Below are 26,102 nucleotides of genomic sequence, written 5' to 3'. Positions count from 1 at the left end.
AGGCTTCCTCGGCCTTTCTCTTACAGCACTGAATATCAACCGCCCTATATCGGAACCATACACATCTGTCATATCACTTCTGTCACATCCCCAAATGGGAGCAGGTATCACTCATCCTACTACGACTTTTCAACTGCCTTCATGGCTCCCCAACACCACCCAACAACACACTACTCTGAAATGAACCTAACTGATGAAATAGCTGCACACACTGAATGGACTAGCAGGGGCTAATATTCCAAGGGCCACGTCAATAGCTGATCTGTTTTTATCTGTATCTTGTATTGTTTTGGTGACTAGTTTTTTTTTTTTTTTTAAGATGGCTTTTACTGGTTAGAACTTCGAGAATGTAATTTTCCAAAAATTTATATAAGCAATTCAGTTCCCATTTTTCTCTCCAGTTTTTCACTTTACTGACTTCCTAAAGAAAAAAGTAGGGATTCCTAGCACAGACACGAAAAATAAGGCAAAGCACCATAGACTTGAGAAATCAACCCCTCTGTGGACCACTCCAATGACAGCCACCCAGAATCCTATGCTCTGGCACTAGCTCCACAATATCCAGAAACCCAGCCCATCTGTTTCCATGGAATGGACTTTTCCTTCACTTTCCACTAAACCTGTGTTCAATAAAAAAGCCGTCATTATACAACTGCCATGCAGCAGTCATTATGCTGAGGTTAGAGAGATAAAGCCTGATCCCCGCCTTGATAAGCTTACAGTATAAGAGGGGGATGGGTAATTCCTACATAATTATGACATAAGGCAGACTGAGGGAGATAAGTGCTCTAGTAGAAGGACCTGCAAAGTCTGACAGGTTGAGAGGTAAGAGGAACTCCCACCAGGGAGCACACATGGCATGGGAAAGGACCTAGGACTGAGCAAGATGGCGGAGGACAGGCTCTAAAGAGATGAGGGGACCATAGGTAAAGGGCACAGGAAAACCAAAGTTTCCCTGAGTTGAGAAAGTTCTATGTATACCAGAGAAGCACAGGGTGGTCCTGTGTGGTTGGAGTCACTGAGACTCCATGGAAAGTCACTGAGAATTTTTTGTGTGTGGAGAGTGGGATATAGAGTGACATGATCATACCTAAAAAAAAAAAAAAAAAAAGACAACAGCATTGTGTAGGATAAGTTGGAAGGGAAGGAAACTGAATGAAGGGAAGTGAGTTGGGAAGCACAGGGAGAAATGGGAAGAAATATTTGAGAGTTACTAATAAGCAAAACCTACGGGATTTGGAACTGATACGGCTATAGGAGAAGTAAGGCAGGGGAATGAGAAAGTTGACTTCGTACATAAGACACAAGGTTGTAATGTACAGCACAGGGAATGTAACCAATATTTCAGAATAATAACTTTAAATAGAGTATAATCTGTAAAAATACTGAATCACTATGTTGTACACCTGAAACTAATATAACATTGTAAATCAACTATTTCAATAAAATAAATAAATGTTATGCCTGATTGGGGTGGGGAATTGACTTCAAGTTCTCGAATCTGAGCAACTGAGGATCATCCACATTGAGGGAGATGTCGGCTGAAGAGCAGGCCTGCTGACTGCAAAGAGGTCAGGGAGATGCTGAGCCTATGATTCTCACAGGCTTCCAGAGGAAGCTGTTTGAGAGGCTCATGAAGATTCACTCAAGGCCAATGTCAGAGCTGGATTTAGAAATCGCCCATACAGCAATGACAGCTTAAGCTATGGATTAAATGAAATCATCAAGGCAAAGTGAGTAACATGACAAGAGGGCTGACAGGGAACCACCATCAAGATGTCTACCTTTAAGGAAAAGACAGAGGCAGTGGAGACTGGGAAGGAACAGTCAAGATGGTACAGAAACACAGAAACCAAGACTTGCAAGAGGGTGGTCAAAATTATTGAACACTGAGGGGAGATCAAACAGAATGAAGATTGAAGTGAGTCACTAAATTTGGCCAGTAAGAGGTCTGAGTTCCAAGAAGGTACTTGTGATAAAACTGGATACTAGAATGGGCTGGAGGAATGAGTGAACTGGAGATGTGGACAGCCTAGAATATTCTTTCCAGAAGTTTGGGTTGAAGTGAGAGATGGGACAGTAGTTTAGAGGAAAGCTGGTCCGACACTTGACCTCTTTTTAGGGGAGTAAACTCTCAAGGAGATAGAAGATACCAGAGAAAGGAGATGACTGATGGAGCAACATTGTGTAGGAGACGGACTGGGGCCTCAGCTCGCAGGAGGTTTGAAGAAACCTGCTACGTGGGGCTTCGCTGGTGGCGCAGTGGTTAAGAATCTGCCTGCCAATGCAGGGGGCACGGGTTCGAGCCCTGGTCCGGGAAGATCCCACATACCGCGGAGCAACTAAGCCCGTGCGCCACAGCAACTGAGCCTGTGCTCTAGAGCCCGCGAGCCACAACTACTGAAGCCCACATGCCACAACTACTGAAGCCTACACGCCTAGAGCCCGTGCTCCACAACAAGAGTAGCCACCACAATGAGAAGCCCGTGCACTGCCACGAAGAGTAGCCCCCGCTTGCCACTAGAGAAAGCCCGTGAGCAGCAACGAAGACCCAATGCAGCCAAAAATAATAAATAAATAAATAAATAAACAAATAAATAAATAAACAAACCCTGCTATGTGAACCATCTTTAAATCTCTGATCACTTAAAGCCAGATATGCAAAACCCAAGACATAACCCATTCCCTCATTGAATTTTCGTGGATTAGATGTACATTCTCACTTTCATAGGAATTCCGAGGATGTGTTCCCATTAAACTCTTTTTATCCTAATAGTTTAAAATTTTTAATATTGAAATATCTTTTAAATCACATATTTAATCAAAAACTGAGGAAAGGCTAAGAATGTATTCAACTCTATGATATCAGTGCATTTCCTGGAAGCATCACATTTGAATCTACAATCAACACATGACTCATAACGAGTACTCCAGATCCTTCTAGACCACCACAGTCTTTGTATAATTGTCCTTTCCATCAACCATGAATTTCCTTTGACGGAAACAACTGCTGATGAAATTTGGGAAGAGAGAAGCCTTGTCTTGCTAGAAAAAAAATCTAAGCCTTCATTGCCCCCAAATAAATAAATGAATATAGATAAATAGATAGATAGATAAAAGACGGGCATAGGAAGAAGAGCTCCATTACAAAGGAGCTCTTCTATTTAATGATCTCTTTCATCACCTTCAGTCTAGCTGGAGGCATATTTACTCCATACTTAAAATAAAGGCATACCTTTATTTATTTATTTATTTATTTATTTAAAGAATCATCTTTAAAGAATTATTCCCCTGCTCTCCCCTTAGCAGACGTCTGCTTCCACATTTGTTTAAAGTCAAGCAGAGAATCCTGTGATAAACCATAATGGAAAAGAATACGAAAAAGAATATATATATATATATATATATATACATACATGCATAGTTGAGTCACTTCGTTGTACAGAAGAAATTAACACAGCACTATGAACCAACTATGCTTCAATAAAATTTTAAAACAACCATTTGGGGAAAATGCTAAGAACACTACCAAAAATAAAATCAATAAATCTTTTGAAATTTACATTTCAAAAAGAAAAACAACAAAGTCAAGCAGAGGAGAAGGAGGGGGTAAGAGGACAGAAAAAAAGAAGGCAAGATCAAGGCAGAATATGAAGGAAGATGGTTTGAAGAGCAAGACACGTGGAAAGCTTTATTTCGGTCCCGTGGTAGAACAAAGTGAGACTACTCAGTCTACTAAATAGGAAGGAACAACTCTCGGTATACACAGCCCAAAACTTGCGACGGACTAAGTCATAGGTTGTAAGTAATTAAATGCATAATAAGTGTGTCCTGCCAAATATATAGTCAACGCTATCAAATGACATTTAAAGTGCCGTTCCTTAAAAATAAAGAAAGAAACCTCCCCTGTCCAGTGATGGCCTGCAGCACCTAAGCCACGAATCTGCATTTGAGAAGCACATTGGCTTAAATGGCACTTAGGCTCACTCTTGGGTCCCAAGTAGGGGGCGACGAGCTCTGGGATGTGACGTCACAGTGCTACACTGACATGCTCGTGGTCACCTCGCCACCTGCTGCCTTTGGAAGAGGGCTGGCCCAGGTGGAGGGCAGGCTCGGGGCTGGCAGGAGCCACCCCACAAAGACTGGCAGAGCAGAGGCCCGCTCCCTCAGGGAACGGGTCAACCTTCTGTAATGAACAGCCTCGTACACACAGCACGCTGGGGAGCGCAGCACAGAGGAAGGAGCGGACACCCAGAAGCCCTCTGATGCCACCGCGGAGAACCCTGGAATTTACCAGACTGTGGGCCAGGGGGAAGGCATATCTCGTGAGGATCTCAAACATATCTCTTCTGCTGTGGCCCTCCTGTTTCAGCGCGAACCTCAGGTTTCTCATGTCCTGGGGGCAGAGGAGAAATGCGCCAGTTCAGTCTGCAAATCGAGTCACATTTGTTAGCAAAAACCTTCTATTCAGGTAGAAGATCCACTTACCTGAATGGGCAATAAATCTAGACTACTAAGAAAATTACTTTGTTTTGTACAATATTTTGAAACATCCGGTTTAAGAACACCTGAAAATATTTCCATCAGAGTCATGATTGTAAAGACAAGACAACTCGTGTTAAAGAGTAGACAGAGCTAAAGTTCACTGGATAAAAAGAAAAATCAAACCTTGCCTTGCGCATCATGTCTGTGCCTGTCTACTCTGGTTTTCCGAGGTATTTTAATTATAAAACAGTATTTTATTCTTAGGACTTTTCAAATGTGTATCTGCCACAAAATATCATTTCAAAATTGTCAAACATGTCATTAAAATACAGAAGCTCTCTCCCTCTCCCCTCATGCTTTTAACTTTAAAGTCTCCCTTTTAAAAATTAGGAAATGACCGGCATTTTAAGCTCTAATACAAGTAATGTAATACATTTTTTACTAAACAATTTTACTTTCACAGACTTCTATAAAGAGCACATTAAGGTGCCCCATAGTAGGAGTGACTATGATTCTAGGAACTAAGAATTAATGCTCAAAACCAGATTTTAAGGATAGTTTCCAACACATATCTAATAAGCAGGAAAACCTTCTTTTAAACCAAATTCAAATAAAATAAGCTCCCTTAAATATCAATTTGTATTACACAGCAGAAGACATAACATTCGAACTTCTTTTCGAAGCTGGCGGGTTTTGAGGTTGTCTCCTAAATCACTCATGGTGCTGTGGCTGAGTGATGGCTGTTACCTTCTGCATTGCACTTTCAACACCTCAGGAGTGAGACAGATCCAGCCCCTGCCCTCTCGGATGTCACCATCTTCATAGTTTTCCAAGTGCTTTTTCATTTGTTATGTCAACAGCGTGCTTGAAGCTTCCTAAGTCTTCAACGTGTAGGAGCAGCAAAGGCCGTGCCACACACATCCCAAAATGCAAAGGGGAGTGAAGGGAGTGTACGGCAACGGGCTCTCAGACCGCTCATCAACGACCCCAAACCGATCTCCCTGTATACAGATGGCATCTACGGGGCCTCGCCAGCTCCAGGATCCCATGCTTTCTATTTTAAAAGCACGTAACTCAATAACATCCAAAAACTGATTCACGACATATCCCAAGAACGCTGGGATGCCAGTTGTTGTCTCATGATGCAAAGCACTAGGCAAGTAGATGGAAAAATAATCATTTCAATCAGATGACGTGCTTTCAAGGGGTTTGCAACGAACCCCAAGTCTAGCACCGGCTAGCTGAGTATCCCCAAGGCTCACAGACGTATGAAGGATTTTCTTCTGACCAGCCTTGGTTCCGATGATAACTCTGTAACATCATGCTCTTAACCACTCAACCAGAAACTAGACCATTTCTAGATAAATATTTATTCTGGTCCATCAGTGATTCAAACCACGACTTTCGATGTGCCGAAGTACAAGTGATTCAAGCGACTTCGTGTGGCCATCTGATTCAGATGGAATTAAAGGACAGGAAGAATCACTACCCTGTCTTGCCAACAAGAAAAATGAAGTGGAAAAGGCAAATGGCTCACAGGTGGCAGATCACCAAATCTGTAACAGAAATACGAGCATATACTGAGGGGTAAGTTGCACCTGGTCTCCTAGAGCCTGAGCCATCAGGGAAGGACACCTGGGAAAGAGCCTCTTGGTAGAAGAATCTCGCAGTCAGACCTCTGGTGTTTAGCAATTGGGGCACTCGGCGCTGAGCCAAGCCTCGTGATGACAAACGAGTAAACACACCCCTGTTGCAACAGCCCTGGTGGGATGGTTCGGCTCTGCTTTTTTTTTTTTTAAGCTCTGAGTTGTCAGCAGGGGATGGCATGGGGCCTGGCAGGTAAGAATTCACATATTCGGAGCTACCTTCTCCTCGGTTGCTAGATGACAACCACTGCGACTTCTATCCATCACGTGCAAGTTGCCACTGGCAAGCAGAAATCCCCACGTACGGACCGGGTGGAGCCAAATTTGTAGGGGTTCTACGTTCTTGTTTCGGTGAAGCGGCACGGTTGTACTGTGGTTACTGCCTGCAGGTGAAAGGGGACCTACGGGAGACAGGAGGCAAGTCTCTGCCCCACTGCAGCAGATTCTCTTTCTGTCACCTTCAGGTCTGTTCCTGAGAAAACGGAATTCAACGCTCAACATCCGTGTTTCCAGGGAGATAACTGAGTTAAAAGGTTGTGCTACGACACTGTTCTAGGCCATTGTCTTTGGGCTTGACACTAATTCCAAGAAACATACATTCTTAACATTTGAGAATTATGCCTGCCGAGTTGTTCCCAAGACCTTTGTTCTTAGAGTAAACAGTCAAAGGGTAAGAGTGTGCTTTGTCTTATTAATTTGGGGGGGTTAACATTTAAATACAAGTTTTTCCCATTGATAAGGCAACAAATAGGATTTTCTTTCAACTTGCTTAGAATGAAAGTCACTTTGAAATCATCAAAACCTCATTTTCCCTGGAGTACTGTAATATAACACTCTCCTCCCATGGATTTTTTTATGCAAAATGCATAAACCTTCCTTAAAAGTAAATCCCCACATTTCTAGGCCCAAAAGGGTAGACAGTAGCTGGGATTATAGGTAAGGCATTAAGGGAGCTTGGATTCAACCAAAAACAACAAAAACAAGCCAAGGTGGGGAGTGAGGGAGAATTTCAGTTCAAGTTTCATCGTGACAAAATCCTTTGCTTTCTAATAGAGTGTACTAGTCTTGACCTTGTACAAACTGGAGACAAAAAGGTATTATCTTCATAATCCAAACAAAAGGACAGGAGATTGGCTTTAAGAAATCACAGTGCACAAGACCAGAAAAGGAGACTTGGGCTGGGATTCTGACTCCTGCATCAGCTCCTCGGGGACCCATAGGCAAGGAAGCCCGTTGAGCAAATGCCTCATTTCCCATCCACAGAATGAAGGACTTGGATTGGCCAGGGGTCAGCAAGTTTCAGCCCAGGTCAGTGTTGGCGTGGTCTTCAAGCCAAAATTGCTTTATATTTTAAAAGGGCTGAGAAAAAACAAAACGCAAAGAAGAACATATGACAGAGATCCTGCTGGCCCACAAAGCCTAAAATATTTGCTTTCTGGCCCTTGACAGGAAAAGTCTGCTGACCCCTGCACTAGATTGAGGGTCAGATACATGAAACAGCCCCAGCCTCTGGGACCCAGCCTTCAGAGATGATCTGGGGATTTGGGGTAGAACCCAGAGCTTTACCTTTGTCAACCCAAAGAGGGCTTCCCAGGTTCCCTTCATGCATATTTAGCTGCGGGAACCACTGGGACAGATGAGCTCCAAACCCCTTCTAGCTCTTTCTAGGACTGGGCACTGTAGTCTTCCGATACAGAATACCTGAGAAGGAAGTTTTCTTGCAAGAAGGTTTATTCCGTCGTTTGCAAAATGATTATCTCACCGGATTTGGATTCCAACTTTGCCATCTGTTGGGTAATCTTAGCTAAGTTACCGAACTCTTCTTAGCCTCAGGCTCCCCATCTATACAATGGGGACACCACTGTCCATCTCAGAGGACTGCCCTGAGGATTTAATGCAAAGCCCCTAGTACCTCTTTGGACCGACAGAGATGTTCAATAAACAGTTACTATTATAACTGACTGAACGTTATTATCGCTACATCTCTGCTGTTCCCCATGCCGAAACATAACAGGAGGCCACCATCTAAGCAAAAGTGGGAGGGGCTGTGAGAGGTAAGAACACAGACTCTTCACAGAGGGAAAAACCTCCTGTATTTCTCCTTCCTGTTACGATGTGAAGGTGTCTGGCTGGAAACACATCACACGAAGGAACACCAGGAGCAGACTTGTGCAAAAACAAAAAAGTGTGAAACGTGATTTATGAAGTTTTCTTCCTAGTCAGTCAAGCAAACCAATTGACTGGCTCGGGTTCTCACACTTAAGGACGACAGCAGGTCCCTTTCATAGGAACTCTTTCCCCAGGAGGCTCTGGAGCGCTTGATCATGAAGGGAGAACCACACCAGGGCCTCAGATAAACAAGGGTCTTTGATTTTTCTTTTAAACCCACATTCACTTTTTACTTGTCATTCAACGCTAACGTGCCTATTTTCCCGTAAGAAAGTACTGAATCTCTTACTTTACAAGTAATATCTAGCCCATAGGAATTCTCTCCTCTACTTGTGGCGCCTCCCATTTTTTCAATTCTTGAGATCACACCCAGAGGAACATCAAGTATTAGAGCAGAATCCTGTAATGGACAAAAAGACACAAGTCAGTATTTCTGTCAGTACAATTAAAACATCAAAAACATATTTAAAAAAAAAAAACCCATGTGCTTTCAGGGCATTTTTACCTTGGCCCTTTTACCACCTTTTATGAATAAAAGCATGATAGTGATCACACATGAAAAAGCAAGCGTGAAAATAGTCAGTTATGCAACCAAAATCCATCCCCAAATGTGTGCCATTCTGCACTGCCTGCAGAATAAAGCCTGAACTCCTAGGTACACAACTCGAGGGCCCCGGGACGTTGCTCCCAACCTGTCTCTGTGGGTTGCTGTCCCACAACGTTCTCCGCTCCAACTAAGTAGATGCCTTCACCATTCTCCAAACATTTTGTCTACACTCAGGCCTAGGGGCTCTGTGCACGGTGTTCCCTTTGCCTAGGATGATCTGACTTTCCCAACTACCAACATTCTCCAACGACGCCCCGCTTCCCATTAGATCAGAGTTGACCACTCCCTCCTCTGCAGTTCTGCAGCACTCGGTTCGGACTGGTGTTACACCACCTGCTTCAAGTCTCATTGTCGTGAACTTCCACATCCGTATTCCCCCACTGGAAGCCAAACATCGGGAAGCGGTGCCTATCTTAGGCATGGGTGCTCTTCCCAAAGGAAGGGCCTGAGGGCATACAATGCTTCTCCATAGCTCCTTACCCAACGCTGGACTCAAGGGGTCCAGAGGGCTGTTGGCACGAAGGACGGAATAACGTCAGTAAAGTCGTACCGAGATCGTCCCACCAAGATAACAGCAGCTGCTGTGTTCGGAATACATCATCTGTGCCGGGTACCACAAAAGGCCAATGCGTGTATAGTCCTCACAACCATTCTGGACACAGGTGAAGTATTCCCATTTCCTGATGTTGCAACCAAAGCTTTAAAAAGCTTCGGTAACTGGCTTAGTAACTACAGGGAAGGGTTGAGATTCAAGCCAAGGTCTGGGAACACACAACAACAGAGCCATAAAAATGGTCCTACCCTTTGACTCCACAATTGCACTCCTAAGACCTTATCTTACAGCTGTGGAGCAACAGGAGGAAAAGCTACATGCGTGAAGATGCTCGATAGAGCCAGAGGTGGTCACTGGGGCGAAGAAAATTAGTCAGTCAACTTGATGGAATAAGCACGCAGCTACTAAAATAATTATGGTACATGGAAAAATAAGTTTAAGTGCAAAAAAGCAGCATACAAAATACACTGTGACTACAATAATGTAAAATATATATTCATATGGACAGAGACAGAAAGGGCTACACAAATGTTTTAAGCCAGTATCTTCTTTAATGCTCTGTTAGATGACTTTGCTAACAAATACTTTATTTTTTTTTATTATTTTTATTTTTTTGCGGTATGCGGGCCTCTCACTGTTGTGGCCTCTCCCGTTGCGGAGCACAGGCTCCGGACGCGCAGGCTCTGCGGCATGTGGGATCTTCTCGGATCGGGGCACGAACCTGTGTCCCCTGCATTGGCAGGTGGACTCTCAACCACTGTGCCACCAGGGAAGCCCACTAACAAATACTTTAAAAGCTGCTTGTTGAGTTTTTGTTCTTTAAAAGATGTCCTCTGGGGGGAATACAAATAATAAAGTTAATTTCTTCTTTTACTTTAAATGCTTCTCTTTAAAACACAATACAACAAACTAAGCATCTCTTCACAAAATATAAATATAGCTCATGGGTGTTCTAGAAATTAAAAAAGTATAAGACTGTGGTGTATCCATGCCATGGGATACTGTCAGCCACAAAAATGAATGAACTATGGATACACGCAACGATCCGGAAGAATCTTAAGGGCATCATGCAGAGTGGATAAAGCCAATCTCAAAAGGTGCTGTATGGTTCCATTTATATCATTCTTGAAATGACAAAGTTTTAGAACTGGAGAACACAGAAGTGGCTGCCGGGGCTGAACGGAAGGAGGGCGTGGCTATAAAGGGAGCACAAAGGCTACAAAGGGAGTTCTGTAGCAACAGAAGAGTCGCATACTTTGACTGTTGGTGGTGGTGACATGAATTTACACATGGCATCAGATGTCACTGAACTGTACGCAAAAACACGCCAAAAATGAGTGCATGCAAAAACCGGTGAAAGTCAAGTACAGAGTCTTAGTTAACTATACTGTGCCATTCAATGTCCTGGTTTTGATAAAGCAGTGCAGTTATTGGAGAAGTGGGGTGATGGGTACCCAGGAACTCTCTGGACTATTTTTCCAAGTTCTTGAGAGTACATAATTACTTCAAAATAAAGTTTAAAAAGTGTGAGAGTATGGCTATCGTGGTGTAGAGAAAAGAGCACAGACTCTAAAGTTGGACAAAATTGCTTCCAATCTGAGTTCTGACATTTATTAACTGGATGACTTTGGCAAGTTACTGTATCTCTCAGCCACGTTTACCTGTAAAGTAGGCATGATTAGAGATAATGGACTTAAAGTAACTGGCATGGTGCCCGGTATATGGTAGCTAGATAGCAATGCAAGTTATTATTATTATTAGAGCAAAGACATAACTGTGCTCTGCAAATATAGTGGATCAGTATGCTGTAGCAAGTAGTTACAGGGCTTTCTGTTTGTACCTATAAGGAGGCATCTTTTAGCTGGCGCCATGCGGTGAGACCCCTCACTCCATGACCGAATTCCAAATGCATAGAGATTAAAGACACTACTCAGTAACCATGTACATATGTAGCTGCATATTATAATGTATTTACTTCTCAATATAATCTAGTTATTAAAAATATACTATCAAGGGACTTCCCTGGTGGTCCAATGGTTAAGAATCCACCTTCCAACGCAGGAGATGCAGGTTTGACCCCTGGTTCGATCCCTGGGTAAGATCCCACATGCTGCAGAGCAACTAAGCCTGCGTGCTGCAACTACTGAGTTTGCGCACTCTAGAGCCCGCGTGCCACAACTACGGAAGCCCACAGGCCACAATGAAGACCCAGTGCAGACAAAATTTAAAAAAAAAAGATATTAAAAAAAATACTATCAGGCTTCCCTGGTGGCACAGTGGTTAAAAATCCGCCTGCCAATGCAGGGGACATGGGTTCGAGCCCTGGTCCGGGAGGATCCCACATGCCGCGGAGCAACTAAGCCCGTGCACCACAATTACTAAGCCTGTGCTCTAGAGCCCGTGAGCCACAACTGCTGAGCCCGCATGCCGCAACTACTGAAGCCTGCACGCCTAGAGCCCGTGCTCTGCAACAAGAGAAGCCACCACAATAAGAAGCCCGCGTACTGCAACGAAGAGTAGCCCCCGCTCGCCACAGCTAGAGAAAGCCCACGCGCAGCAACAAAGACCCAATGTAGCCAAAAATAAATTTAAAAAAAAATAATAATAATAAAATACTATCAAGCAGTCTGTTACTATGCTTAGATTATATTGAAATTTACGAGTGTCTATTCAACTGTACCCCTAAATATCAAACTTGTACCTAAAAATACATAGAGTAGACAATAAATAAAAGTCTGATATCCTAATATCAAGATGGAAGCAAGAATGCAAATTTAAAAAGCAGAAGGATTAGAAGTGAGTGAGACCTTCCTGTTCTTTGTTCCTGCAGCAAGAAAATTCCTATAGCTCTGATTACCCTGACCCAACACAAACCAGAAAATGGGACACTGAGGAGAACCAGCCAGCTCCTGACCAAAGGCACCCACAGTCTAATGAGGCTAACCTGCCACGTTCTCCCCGAATGACAGGTTCAAGATCAGATAACCCAGGAAGCCCAACTGGAAGATCCAGGAATAGGAAAATTAGCTTTACTCTCTAGAAACCTGAGTCATCACTATCTAAGTATCATTAAATATTTAAGGATTCCCAAAGGTCCATGCTAACTCAAAATCTATTCCTCTGTACCTGTACGTATCTAAAATAGCTGAGAAGTAAATGTAACAGCTTAGAAGATGCAATCATTTGCCTTCTCTCTCGAGTGCATACTGAGTAACAGAAACTACTGGATGCTAGGGACCACGGGGAGAATTAAGATGTAGGTGCTGCCCTCACAGAGCTCAAGGCCCAGTCTGGGAAATGAGACACATGTACGCAAACAGCCACAATGCTAGGTTGTAAGTGCCAAGAGCCATTTAAAAAAATCCAGATGAAGTGGAACGGGAGGTCAGAGAGGGCAGGACGATTTCTAACTGATGGGGTCACACGATGGTTCTGCTGTGATGGCAATGTTAAAGATGATCCTTAAAGGGTGGAATAACAGCAGCTGGAGACTGGCCTTCCAAAAACAGGTACAGTGACAGTGGCTACACGTGTGGGAAAGCATGGGAATTTTATTTTAAAAAAACAAAAGCAAAACCAAATGGGCCAGGTTTAAGATCAGGTGGCAAGGGAATCCCCTGGGGAGTAGCCCAGGGCTTGGCTCAGGGTGACTGGGATCTGGGAAATGTGTCTTGGGCAGAGGTCTGCAACGCCATAAGGTGGCTGTATGCAGATGCGTCCAGCAGCGCCGAGCACTCCGCACCAGCACAGGGAGGGTCCACCCATTCCCTGCAGTCCTGGAAGCTAATGTTTCAGTGCAAGTGACAGGATCACCGTGAGGGTCTGAAAGTGGAGAGTGTCCGAGGTGGAAAGCAAAAGAAGGAGGTGAGCCGTGGGGAAGAATCACAGAGGCAGGCCCAAGTGTCTGGGACAATGGTGGTCCCACCAAGACACATGAAGGGCACAGGAGGGGGTTCTGGAGAAAGGTTAACATTATGAATTTTAGACACACTGGGTTTGAGTGTCTAAACACCCTGGGTTTGGAATCTAAAAAAAAAAAAAAGGTCATGAAGAACGTAGGGGCAGGATGGGAATAAAGACACAGACCTACTAGAGAACGGACTTGAGGACACGGGGAGGGGGAAGGGTAAACTGTGACAAAGCGCGAGAGCGGCACGGACATATATACACTACCAAACGTAAGGTAGATAGCTAGTGGGAAGCAGCCGCATAGCACAGGGAGATCAGCTCGGTGGTTTGTGACCACCTAGAGGGGTGGGATAGGGAGGGAGGGAGGGAGGGAGACGCAAGAGGGAGGAGATATGAGGATGTATGTATATGTATAGCTGATTCACTTTGTTATAAAGCAGAAACTAACACACCATGGTAAAGCAATTATACTCCAATAAAGATGTTTTAAAAAATAGAAAAAAAAATAAAGTGAAAACTAATAAAAATAAACACCCTGGGTTTGACTGAGAATCAAGTACAGACATCCAGGAGGCAGCTGGAAATGCAGAAGTGGAAGATCCCAAAGGCCCCTCAAACTCAAAATGCCCAGAACGAAGCGCACGATGTTTCTCTCTCCAAACTACATCTTCCTCTCAGTGGCTGGCACTCCACCGTCCAGTGACAAAAGCTGGAAACCTACAAGTCATCCCTGACATTCCCTCTTCCACTAGCCTTAATCCAATCTCCATGTTTACTTCTTAAATCCATCTTGAATCTGTCCGCCTCTCTCCAATTCTACCAGCAACTTCTCTGGGCCACTGGAATAGACGCAGGGGTCTCTTTGCATCTACTTCTGCTCCCTTACAATCTGCCCACCGCACAGCAGCCCAGGTCATCTTCTACAGAAGTAACTCTGATGCTACCATCCCTCTGCTTAACCCATTTCCAAAGCTTCTCATTGCTCAACTCTAAAAACCTAAATCCTTAACGGGGTCTCCAAGGCCTAGGTCATCTGGCCACTACCCACATCTCCTGTTCATCCCTTGCTGTTCTCCCAACCCCCAACCCAACCACACCATCACTTTTTCATGTCCCCTTTGGTCCCAGGTCCTCTCCTGTGCTGTTCTCTCAGCTTACTGTCTCCGACCCAGTCCACGCCAAGCATCTAGGGAACTGCCATTCATTCTTCAGACCATGGGTCAAGCATCATTTTCTCAGGACAATTTCCCGGGCTCCTCAAACGACCGCCCTCCTGTGCTGCTCCCAGGCAACACCTAGCATAGCTTGTTGTTACACCCTGGTGTGATTATCTGACTCATGTCTGTCAGTCCCACCGGAACCAAAAGCTTCGTGAGGGCGACACCGTGTCTGTTGTGCATGCCACTCTATCCCAGTGCCTGGCACGGTGCTGGGCACACAGCAGGCTCTCAGACAGTGAATAAAGAATGAAAGATTAGGTCTGGCGCTACAGAGTCGGAAAGCAACTGACAAGTGAGGAAGAAGAGGGCAAGGACAGGGGAAACAGACATTTAGGGGGTGGGAAGGAGAAATGAACTGCAATAAAGGCAAAGGGACGCACGGAGAAAAGGACAAAGAAAGCAGGAGTAACCAGCAATACCGACTGATCACTGCAGAGAAGGTAAAGAGCTGAGAGTCTCCCGAGGTCTACAGAATTGAGTGGTCAAAGAGGAGCTTTACCAGGGAGCATGAGCCAGACCCTGAGAGGTGAAAGAGTTAACAGTCCGGAAGCAGAAGCAGTGTGTGTGGACTCATTTTTTACAAAGTCTAGCAAGGAAGGGGAAGAAAGAGGATAGTATTGTAGTATCAGGGTAGCAGGGATGCAAGAAGGTGTTTTAAAGTAAAGAGACTTGAGCGGGTCTGCGGGCTGGGGAGCCAATGAAAACCACACACGCAAGACACAGAGTAACTGGTGGGGCACTAGGGCTCCAGAGGGGCTAGAAGCAGAAAGGCTCCCTTTGTAAAAGAAGACATCTAGTTCCTTCCTCTGAGATGGCAGAGGAGGAGGAAAAGAATTTATGGGAGCTCAGCGAGGATGACTTTTAACTTTGCAACAAAGCAAGAGATGAGGTCTGCAAAGGAGCTCAGAGGGGTCTGTCACTGGTGTGGTGGGGAATGTGATGAGAAGTCAATCTGAGATGGAGAGAATTGCCAAAGCAGCCACGAGCCCCTTTCTGAGGTCTGAAAGCCCGAACTTGTAGTGGAGCTAAATAATTACTTAAATCCACTGTGTGACTTTCAACAGGAGGGCTCAGTAGTGCACAGCCTCTCAAGCTTGGTGACTGGCAAATTGGGAATGGATGGCAACAAGGGGCAAGGGGACCTGGGGTATCAGCAGGGACTGTTTGAACCTGAAGATCTCAGTCGTCTTGCAGCAGCAAAATAAAGAGACGATTTAAGACTGAAATTTAAAAGAAAACCTATAGTACGGATCCTACGTTCCCACTGATGCTCCTACTTACAGACACTCTAGGATGTTTCATTATTATAGTCTTTTTAGCATTATTTCACCTCTTTTAAAATGAAAAAAGGTGCTAACTCCATTAGACGGAAGGAACTGAAAAAGGACAATGTTGAAAAGTTCCCAACGTATTTTTTTGAAAAGAAAAATACTACAGGAACCCTTTTTGTTCATGCTTGTTATAAAGTGGGAGGCAATACAGGTCTGCCACTCGTGTCAGATGCCCAGCTCTTGGGAGGCACAATACCTCGCACCTGCCCAATGCTCATTTCAGAACCAGATATTTGAGAGGCAGATACAAGGGCCATCCATCCACCTTGATTCTCCAAGTCCCATCTCCGCACTGGTAAATCATCAAACAGCAAAGTCAACAGACCCCAGCCTGCTAGTCCCTCCCAGAAATACCTTTACCCAGTAAAAGTTAACATGTGTCCTGCCCTTAAAGAGGGTCTTGAATGGTATTCAAGAATCTTTAGGTAATACTCTGCCTAAAGAATGAAATCACTATGGTCCTACCTCTTACAGGAAACCCTAATGACAAATTTCTCCTTGAATTTAATCCAGGAAGAACATACTGTTTCCGACTGTCAGGTAATGAAAAGTGTATACACGACATGCTGCTCATCCCACCGGCAGCCCTAAGGGTTATCATCTGCTCATCTGTGCATCTCCGGAACTCCATCCTATTTTTAAAGAGGAGTTTGTGGAGTGACCGAGAGTGAGACCTAGGAACTTTCAGATGGTATCTACCGCTGATGGGGAGGGGAAAAGGATTTCTTCAGCTGGGGGGCAGATCCACAGATGTTTATGTTATTCTTTACAAACTTTCTGTGTTAAATATTTCAAAATAATTTTTTAAAAAGTGGGGGTGTGAATGGCAGAGATGGGTGGGGATGAATATGTGTGAGTTCTAGTGGAGAAAACAGCCAGGGCAGAGAAGCGGAGGGCCGGTTTAGGGAACAGTGAGTAGGGTACCTGTGCCAGCATGTGGGGTGCACAGAGGAGAGAGGTGGGGAGGCGACTCAGGGCTGAGCTGCAGAGGACCAGGAACACTGAGGAATTTGAAATGAGGGAGGAAAGGAGCCACTGAGAGTTTCCAAGTGGGGGGCGGGGAGAATGTCTGTAAGAATGTCTGTGGGAGCCAGAGAGAACGCAGTGGGGAGAAGATGCCGGCAGGGACGGGACAATGAAGACTTCAGAGGAGAACGGAGGAGGGGGAGGAGGTGACTCCACGGTGACTAGAAGAAGAGTAGCACCATCAAGAGAAGTAAGAACACCCAACGAAGGAAGTGGCAAGGAGAAAAAGCAGGAGAGTTTTGGCTCGGCCGTGCACCTGGGGTGCCAGGTGGAAAGTCAAGGGATCTCCAGCAGGTAGTGAGAAAGGAGAAGCTGGGGCCCGAAGAAAGGTCGCTGCTAGAAAACCGGGAGCGGGCTGGGCGGACTAGGGAAGGGGCCGGGCGGTGGCTGCTTTGCCCGGCAGCTGCCGTCAGACGGGCTGAGTGCGTGGGCAAGAGCTCGGCAGGCCCTAAGGAGCTTTGCTGACACACAATGCTAACTGGAGAGAAGCGAGTGCAGCCGGGAAGTGGAGGAAGCCGTGGGGAGGATGAATAGAGAGAAGTGTGCTGAGGGCCTGGGAGCTGCAGAAGCTTCCACCAGGCAGTGGAAGGGGGAGTGGAAGCAAGAGCAAGAGAGGGACCGTCTCCACAGCCTCTGTTCTCGCCGGGGCTCCCAGCCGCCTCCCCATGACCACCCTCCGGGGCCTCTGTTCCTTCTTTATTTCACTGAACCTTGCAACATTTCACTCCCTTGTCCACTCCCTTCCTTCTAGAGATTTTGCTCTTCTCCCCACTTCCACCAAAGGCTTGTCTTACAAGCCTGTCCTCTGCTCTGACTGCGGCTTCTTCCTCTCCCCGCCCCGGAGAGCCGGGCCCCCCGAGGCTCCCTCCGCAGCCGCATCTCTGGTGGTCGTTTGGTCCCCTCAGGTAACTCTGTGGCTAGACCCGACTGTTACGGACACCCGTATGCCCATCACTTCAGCACCTTCAGACTCGTGTTTCCAATGGCTCCTGAGCCATTTCCACTTCGCACTCAGCAGCTGTAAGTCTGCACATTCAGACTTGTCTCCCGGGGCCTCAGCTCCAACCCACTCCTCCTGTGATGTCTATTTCCACGAATGAGAGCAGCTGCAACCACTCAAGCCCCAAACCACAGGGATCACTGTCGACTCGAGTCTTCCCTTCGACTCCCAACTCCAAATGCCACCCAGATCCTCCTGCCTGGCTCACGGCTGTTCCCTCCTTTCTACTGCAACGTGGGCTGGATTAGGACCTGCTCGCCTGGAAAACGGAGAGCACTTCCTGGATGGTCTCCCTGCCTCCAGTCTCCCCCTCCCCCAATCTGTCACACACGCTGCGACCCGACCTCCCTTCCTGCAATGCATGTGTCGTTCCCCACGTGACACGCACACTGCTGAATGGTGACTGACGACATGCTAGAGGCTGGCGAGGCTTCCAGCTTCGTCTCCTCCCTTCCCCTCCACACTCCCTCTCCGGCACGTCCCTCCGCCGCTGCCGCAGTATACAGGGCCCCTCCATAGCCCTAGACCCGCAACGCGCAAAAGCGCCCTGTGGAGCCTCCTCCCTCCCGCCCTCCTGTCCAGGAAACGGTCCCCGTTCTTCGAGACTTGGTTGGAACATCACCTCCTCTACAAGGCATTCTGTGACTCAGCGTAGAGTTAACCCGCCTCTCCCTTGTAACCTCATGGAACGATGTACCCGCCGTGGGCTCTGCCACACTGCACCACACGTGCTCATCTCCGTGTCGCGCACCCGGCACCGTGGCACTCACCCGGGCGCTCAGTGAGTGTTCCTGGGATATGGATACGGCCGCATGAATGAACAAAGGGTTAATCTGTCTTTCTCACCCACCGCAGCGCCTGAGCCCGAAGTATTCCTGCGAGGGAAACTGGAAGACGTCTTGCCCCCGGGGAGTCCACAGATGACAGAGTATTACAGGCCTAAATAGCCCCACTGGAGTCACGAGATTGAACGCAAGCCAAACCCCTCAAGGTCAAAAGGCGGCTATGGGATTTCTCAACACCAAACGCAACGGTGGTGTTCGGGACCACCAGGTCTCGCCACTAGTGAAGGCCAGAGAGCGTGACAAATAAATACGGCTGAATTCCTTCCCTGCCACATGCCACGCTCCATCCTAGGCCTCACGGCTCGGCGGCGAACAGACACAAAGCATCCCTGGCCTCGGTCAGACGGGAACGAGGCAAAGCAGCGAAATATCCAAAATAGGAGGCAGTGGCAAGTGCTCAGGAGAAACAAACAAACATGAAAGGGGGAGAGGAGGAGGGGGAGGGGGGTGGGACCTTTAGAGCCGCTGGGCAGGGTAAGTTTCCCAGCAATAAGTGTGAACATGGGGACATGAACACAGAGAAGGAGTGAGGCCTTCGGCGGAAGATGGCGAAGCCTCCAGGGAGGACATGATTTTTGAGGTGGGTTCTGAGGGACGAGAGGGCATCCAAGCCCAGTGAACACAGCCCAGAAGGGCCTCAGGTGCTGGGAAGGGGCCGGGGCTTTGTGCAGCTGGACAACAGCACGGGGAGGAGCAGTGTGAGTCTGCCACACGAAGGAGAGTGGATTTTGTGCTGCGGGCAATGGGGATCCAACAAGAGTTTTCAGACTGCAAAGTACGCTGCTCAGAGTGGAGGGGGGGAGACCCCAAAGGACGCCCAGGGGAAGAAGGCCGCATGACAGTCCAAGGACCACGGTGCGTCTACTGGCCGGGACATCAGGGGCAGGAACCTGCCCTTGACACCTGACGAAACAGGACAGCTGACTCCCGAGGCAGGCCGTGCTCCCACTGCAGTGTTTACATACCTGAACCACACAGGTGTCCGCTTCAAAAGGCCAGTGAGATGGCGGCTCTTTGTCAAACACATGAGAAACATTCACATTTTGCAGCAGAATCCACAATTAATGTTCTTATTTGGGACTTTGAGATACACTATGACGACTGTGTTTTGAGGCTTCTGCATAACCACCCAAATGGCTTGCTTTATACGATGTTTTCTCTCATGAACTGCTTGTTTTTAAACTTGGACTAAACGATGTGGCCAATTGGTCAAAATATTTATGTAAAACTTGGTAGAAGAAGAAAAAGATTAGCAGTCAGCGTCAAATGGGCATTTTATTCACCCACTCCGCGCTAACCCCTGGCCTCTGGAGTGCTGTATGAAAACGAAATAAATAAAGCTGGCCAAGTGTCGCCCAATTACAAAAGTAATGTATGCTCACGCCAAGTGGGAGGAGGAAAACAAAAGCATACGTAATTCCACCGTCCAACTATCGCAAGTACTAAACCTTTTGGTGTATTTCTTTCTGGCCTCTTTTCGACAGATAGTTTTTGTTTGGTCTCCACAGTTGAGATCACAGAACAGACACAATCTTGTCACGGCACCGCAGTTTAAATAATTTCCCCAGTTCATCACCAGTGACAGCACGAAATGGAACCGGGCATGTGCGGCTGGTCAACAACTGGCTCTAATTCGATTTTTGATGATTCTCGCATATATTAGCACAAAATCTCTCAGTGTGTCCCAATTTGACACTTGGAAGCTGTACCAAACGAGTCTCACTTTGGCTGGCCATATTGTATTGTATAGTACAGTATAGTATAATGTTATATAATGTTATATTATACTTTTGTTCGTTCAGCCTACAGGTATGTTAACTTTTTAACCAATCCCATCCAATTACTGGATCAAATAAACTTGAGCCCCTGTAAAGACAGACCTCTTCCATCCTTCACCGATACAACTGGCTTTTATGAAGTAACTATTAGCTACGCTCAATTTTACATTAGTGGCTTCACTCCAATATCTTAGCCGATTAAGACTGCTTCAAACCCCTTCCCCTTCCCTTTAACCCCCTTCCAAGTTAAAGGCTTGATACCAGTTACACAGTCTGTCAATAATACTCCCAACGGGTTTCTTTCTTTCCTGGGTACGTAATCATCTGTTCAAATGATAAATTCTACAGTTGTTGCCAACTGTTGCCAAGGGTTGACAACCGGCTCACTGCTCTGTTAATTTCCAGAATCTTCTTTCACATTCTGGAAAACTAAAACATTTGTTCAGCTCCAGTCTTGCTTAGAAGCCTGAAGAGAGTCACATAAGTAAAATGCCCAATCTCAGGCCCATGGGGGTCTAGGAACACTACAGAAGTGGGCTCCCACAGCTAAGGCAATAACAGTAATAAACAGCATTTTTCAGAATTCGGACACAAAGATGAACATAATTTTTTAAAAATCCAAAGGTGCAAACTAATCTAGATTAGAACTGTCCTGAAGAAACTCTGAGGTAAAAAGCAGTCAAACAAAAGCTAGATTCCCCCAACACTCCCAACATCTCCTGCGTTTAAGCTGATGTTGGGCTCCTCTTCCACGTGCCCCGGCCCTATTTATCCCTCCTCCATCCAGCCCATCAAAATACAGCTGCCCCTTCAGGCTGGCCTGGGCAACGGCAACCCACCACAGGCCCTTCTGGGACAGCCTCAGCAGCTGTTCATTCATTCTTTCCCTTCTGGAGCATCTCGTCTCCATCACGTTGTCCCATCGATGGACAATTCGTTGAAATACCATGGCAAACATCTTATGGCCACGGAATGAGAAGGTAGAGTGGCACTAAGCCACAACATAGTCATCCTAGTTCTACACTGCTACCTGGTGTTCTGTAATTGAACACTTGGAAAGTTCTAGAGCAGTGGGCCTTAACAAGGGATTCACATCAGATTCACACAGATCAGCATCCTCATCTGTGATGTTTTAAAAAATGACCGCTGTGCCTGGACCGCAAGCCTGAACGTTCGGATGCAGTACGTCATGGCATCTGTAGTGGCTGCTAAGCGCCGCAAGTGGTTCTCATCGGTGCTTCTGGTAAAGAACCACTGTTCTACACCTAACTAACTTCTCCAAACTAGCAAATGGGTACAGTTACAAAACTCCCCTCCCCAGATTATCAAGGACAAAACTTATTTTAATTCACTCTATTCCTACATAAACAGGTGTTAGTGTTAAATGAGCTTTGCAAAAGCCAAAAATTGAGAGTTGAGAAGCAAATATACCCCCGTGTTAATCTGACCCACAGTCAATCTTGCAAGGTAGAAGAGAAACAGTTTAGCATTATCTTTAACAGTTAGGGTCATCTTTATGGTCTTAGATTCTACTTACCGTTTCCAAACTTCTTAAATAAAGACGATAATTTGTGATGTAAACTCTTCCCTTAATGGGGCCATTGAAAGGACATATGTAAATAACTTCTTTGTCTATTAAGATAAAAAAAGTACCCTAAAATAATGGAAATATATACCAAGATACACAACAAATGGCACTAATTTAATAAAACTATTTGGCTAAGAATAACTACAATTAAAAAAAAAGTCACTGAAAAGGTCTGAAGCAAGCACTGGCAATGCTTCTACATTACCATGCTAGGTCGAATGGGGCTGCCACTACCTAGGGACAAGGTGAGAACAGCTGGAGAGCAGAAGTGAAAGAGGGTACTGACGCTGCTACCCTCAGGTGGTTGTCCAGGTAACTCGTGAACTGCAGACTTCAACCAGAGGATGGCAATTCACGTAGGACAGTCTCACAGACTCACCACCAGATCGGCTTTGAGGTCTACAAACCTCTAACCACACAGAACATCATGATGTTTTTAATAAATGAGTGTCAGCAGTAGAAATGTTTAGATAGTCTATTCTTCCTCTTTTAATAGGCCAGAGAAGAGTGGAGCTAGATTCATTTCACATATTAAGTGAGATGAAACAGATGGCCAAGAAATTAGTACATCTTTGGTAGAATCAAACATAAGGAGAAACTAAATCAGGAGAGTTGAGTTGTTATAATAAAATATATCTTTGTCTTATCTTTCAAGGATGTCCTTGAATGTGTTAATGGCATTTGTTTATCTATCTATTTATTTATTCCTAGTAATTTTGAAATCCCTTTCTCCTCAGGTGCTAAATGAAGAGTACCCAGTAAGGCTATTTCATGCTCATTCAGTCGGTTAGTACCTCAGTGAAGGTGCTGGCACTGATACAGAGCACCAAAACTTTACGAATGAAGACCATCAAAAGTAAGCTATCCTCTTTGTTCTTATCCAGAAATTGGGATGGACACACGCCACCGGTTTCCTTTTCAAGACTAGGATCACGTGTGCAAGTCCGTGGACATGGACTAGTTTCTCATGGTGCATGGCTAACTCATTCACACAGGTACCACGTCTATGACCTTAATCTGATTAGCACCATGCTTTCAGCCATTTAAGCTAAACAACCCAGATCTTAGTCAATAAAACGAAAGGTTCTCTGAAACAATGGTAACTGTATCATCACCAAATGGGAATCTGAGAGGGGGATGTCGACTCTAATAAAAAATGTGAATGCCCACAACATGAGCACTTCGCTTAGAAGCTGTCAGGTGCTTCTGGATTGTTAAGCCAGAACGATCTAGTCTTTCCGAAGTAGATACCTTCCTCGTAATATGAATTTATAATGAAGAAAATAAGCCAACAATCAGAATGTGACATCAACATAACTAACTTCGGCTATCTGGCAAATCAAAGGTATTTTAAACCACTGTGGTCTCCTATATTTCAAAGAAGACAATACTTGGACTTTAAGCCTCTGAGTTGAGGCATTTTAAAGCATACATCATAGACTGGAAAACCTTAATACCATTTTGTTCTTATCACCTCAAACCATAAGAGCTTAGAGCTCCAATAAGAGACTTTCAAGAGCTAATCCACATTTCTTTTCCAAAATAATTCTGTCTTTGGTACAGAGGAAAGAAATATCACTATCCCGGAGAGCGTGAAGCTCTTGAGAGAACTCTTTGATCAAGAAATGTAACTTCTAAAGAGTCCGTGGGATTGAAGCCACCTGACCCTGCTGGACCTCTCATCAATGTACGAAAATCCTAACTTCACAGGCTCCTTACCAGTGATGCGGGTTTCTCCTGGAAGTCGAGGAAGAGCCTCACCGATATCCCGATTAACTCCATCCCTAGAAGTCTGGAAACAAAATGCTGCCATCAGGAGTAATGACATTACATTTGCATAGGATTTTGAGCAACCAAACAGAGATATCGTTTTCAAAGAAAAAAATTAGAGAAATAGTGACCATTACAGAAAATTGGCACAGAAAATCCAAACGACTAAAAACTAAACTTAGCATTCAACATTCATTAGCTGTGTTAACTTTCAGTCTGTAAATAACATTAGCACGCTTTTCAATGATATTAATTAAACACCCCTTCCAAGCAATTTATAGTTAACAGTGTTCAGGAAAGTGATAAAAAGTAAATATTAAGTGTATTCTATAGGTACACATATACTGTGGCAGCTTTTTTTTCATATTAAGTATTTAGTCCTATTTTGTTGAGAGAAGGAATGAAAACTTGATTTCAATAGGGCCTTAACTGAGCAACAGTAATTACAGCATCTTCTCACGACACCAGAAAATACCAGTTACTACACACTGGGTTTCCTATTTTATTGAGATCTTTCTTCATGTAGGTGACTAGATAAGAGGACGGGGTGGCCTGTCATTGAACTTTTGAGCCAACAGGGGCCTTGGGAACCATCTACGCACAGATTCTTCGCGTGACTTTACTGCGTCTCTAGGCCTGGCTCCCCACGCATGGTCCTCGTTCAATCACCGCAGCCGCTCTGCCAGACAGGCAAAGCATTAGCCACTAAAAGTGAAGGTGAGTTCTGAGAGGCTCATTTGCCATGTGACTTGGATGCCTGGGAAAGGAGTCTTTCAATCTATTCAGCCGCCCCAGCGGATCAGTGCCAGGCACATCACTAACATCTGTTTGGGCAAAAGGTTTTTTCATCGCTGTTTTTCATTCATTTTTTTCTAGTTGTTTTCCAAAGTCACGCTGCAATTATTTCATGTGTGAAGCTAGTAATCCTTGCCTCAAAGGAGTTTCGTGAATATTAAGTGAAACAAACTACACAAGCACACTTCTGAGAATTACCAAGGGCTACGCAAATGTAAAGTATTCTGAAACAAGAGAAACGTGGCTTGTGTATTTAGGTGAGAGATAAGCTGTCAAAGAGGGGGGCTCTGCTGGATTTTTAATGGTTTTAGTCTTTTTATTCAGGTACAAAGTGAAAATTCCTAGCTAATTTTCAACATGTTTTAGTGCTTGTAAGCTAAGCATTTTATAAATCAGAGGGTAAGGCAAACTGTCCCCAGCCAGGAATGCCTTCTTCAACGAGGAGCAAAAACCGCACGTTTTATATAAACGATAAGACTGCAAAGAAATTATCATCCTCCTTTAACACTGCCTCAAACTAAAAACAAGTATAACGAGCAAATTTAATATTCATACAGCCTTTAAATACCACAGTTCTGGGTCAGGAGAAGAAAGCGTAATTCAGCCACAACATAAGGGAAACAAATGTCTATTAACACAGGAAAACATGGGATTAACAGATGTACTTTCACAGTAGAGTAACGTTACACAAGGACTTACAATTACCTTCTTGAAGTTACTCTTGTGTTTAGAACTGATCCTTGTACCATAACAATACTAAAATACAATAAAGACTTTTATAATGGGGGGATGAAAAGGTCCTTACAAACATGACACAAAAAGCAGAAAATATAAGAAAAGACTGATGATGTGGTTACATAAAAATTTAAACCTCTGTATTCCAAAATCCAAACACATAAATATAATTAAAAGGCTAACAGTAAACTAGGAAAAAGTCTTATATGTTATTATGATATGTATTATAAAGAATAATATATATTACTAAGAGTTGATCATCATAATTTATAAAGAACGCTTATAAGTCAACAGAAAAGGATACCCCAAACACCCCAAAACACAAATAGGCAAAGGACACAGACAGCCACTTCACAAAACAATTACAAATGGACAAGAAATACACCTTTAAAACAAAACAAAACCAAAAAAAGGGACCCTTGTTAGTACTCCGGGAAATACAAATTAAAAGACACTAGTTGGCTCCCTTCTGATTGCTTGGGTAACTCTCTACACTGCTTGTGGATGTGTAAATGAATCTCTCTGGCGGATAATCAGTAATATGCATCAAAAGCCTTAAAGGGCCACGAATAAAGCTTATTTAAAATTCCTCCTTTCCAATAGTTGTTCCAATATCTCCCTCTAATTACACAATTTCTCCTTGAC

General features: G+C 44.8%; 1 protein-coding gene across 7 annotated transcripts in view; it reads right to left on the bottom strand.

Moving 5' to 3' along the window:
• Positions 1 to 26,102, bottom strand: part of MTM1 (myotubularin 1) — a 98,236-nt gene that overhangs the window by 46,266 nt on the left and 25,868 nt on the right. For 5 of the 7 annotated variants that reach the window (XM_027097905.1, XM_027097911.1, XM_027097904.1 and 2 more), the window contains 4 exons: positions 23,877 to 23,949; positions 22,107 to 22,201; positions 8,590 to 8,700; positions 4,295 to 4,396 (listed from right to left, as the gene is read on the bottom strand). In XM_027097905.1, the coding sequence (XP_026953706.1) occupies positions 4,295 to 4,396; positions 8,590 to 8,700; positions 22,107 to 22,201; positions 23,877 to 23,949 (381 nt within the window). Of the gene's footprint in view, positions 1 to 4,294; positions 4,397 to 8,589; positions 8,701 to 22,106; positions 22,224 to 23,876; positions 23,950 to 26,102 lie in introns of all 7 variants that reach the window. The other 2 variants (XM_027097909.1, XM_027097907.1) reach the window with 1 other exon arrangement.

The sequence above is a fragment of the Aethalodelphis obliquidens genome, unplaced genomic scaffold (genome assembly GCF_003676395.1).
Source record: "Aethalodelphis obliquidens isolate GAN/ISIS:26980383/991018 unplaced genomic scaffold, ASM367639v1 scaffold118, whole genome shotgun sequence".
Taxonomy (NCBI): Eukaryota; Metazoa; Chordata; class Mammalia; order Artiodactyla; family Delphinidae; genus Aethalodelphis; species Aethalodelphis obliquidens.
This window is presented reverse-complemented; position numbering and strand designations above follow the sequence as displayed.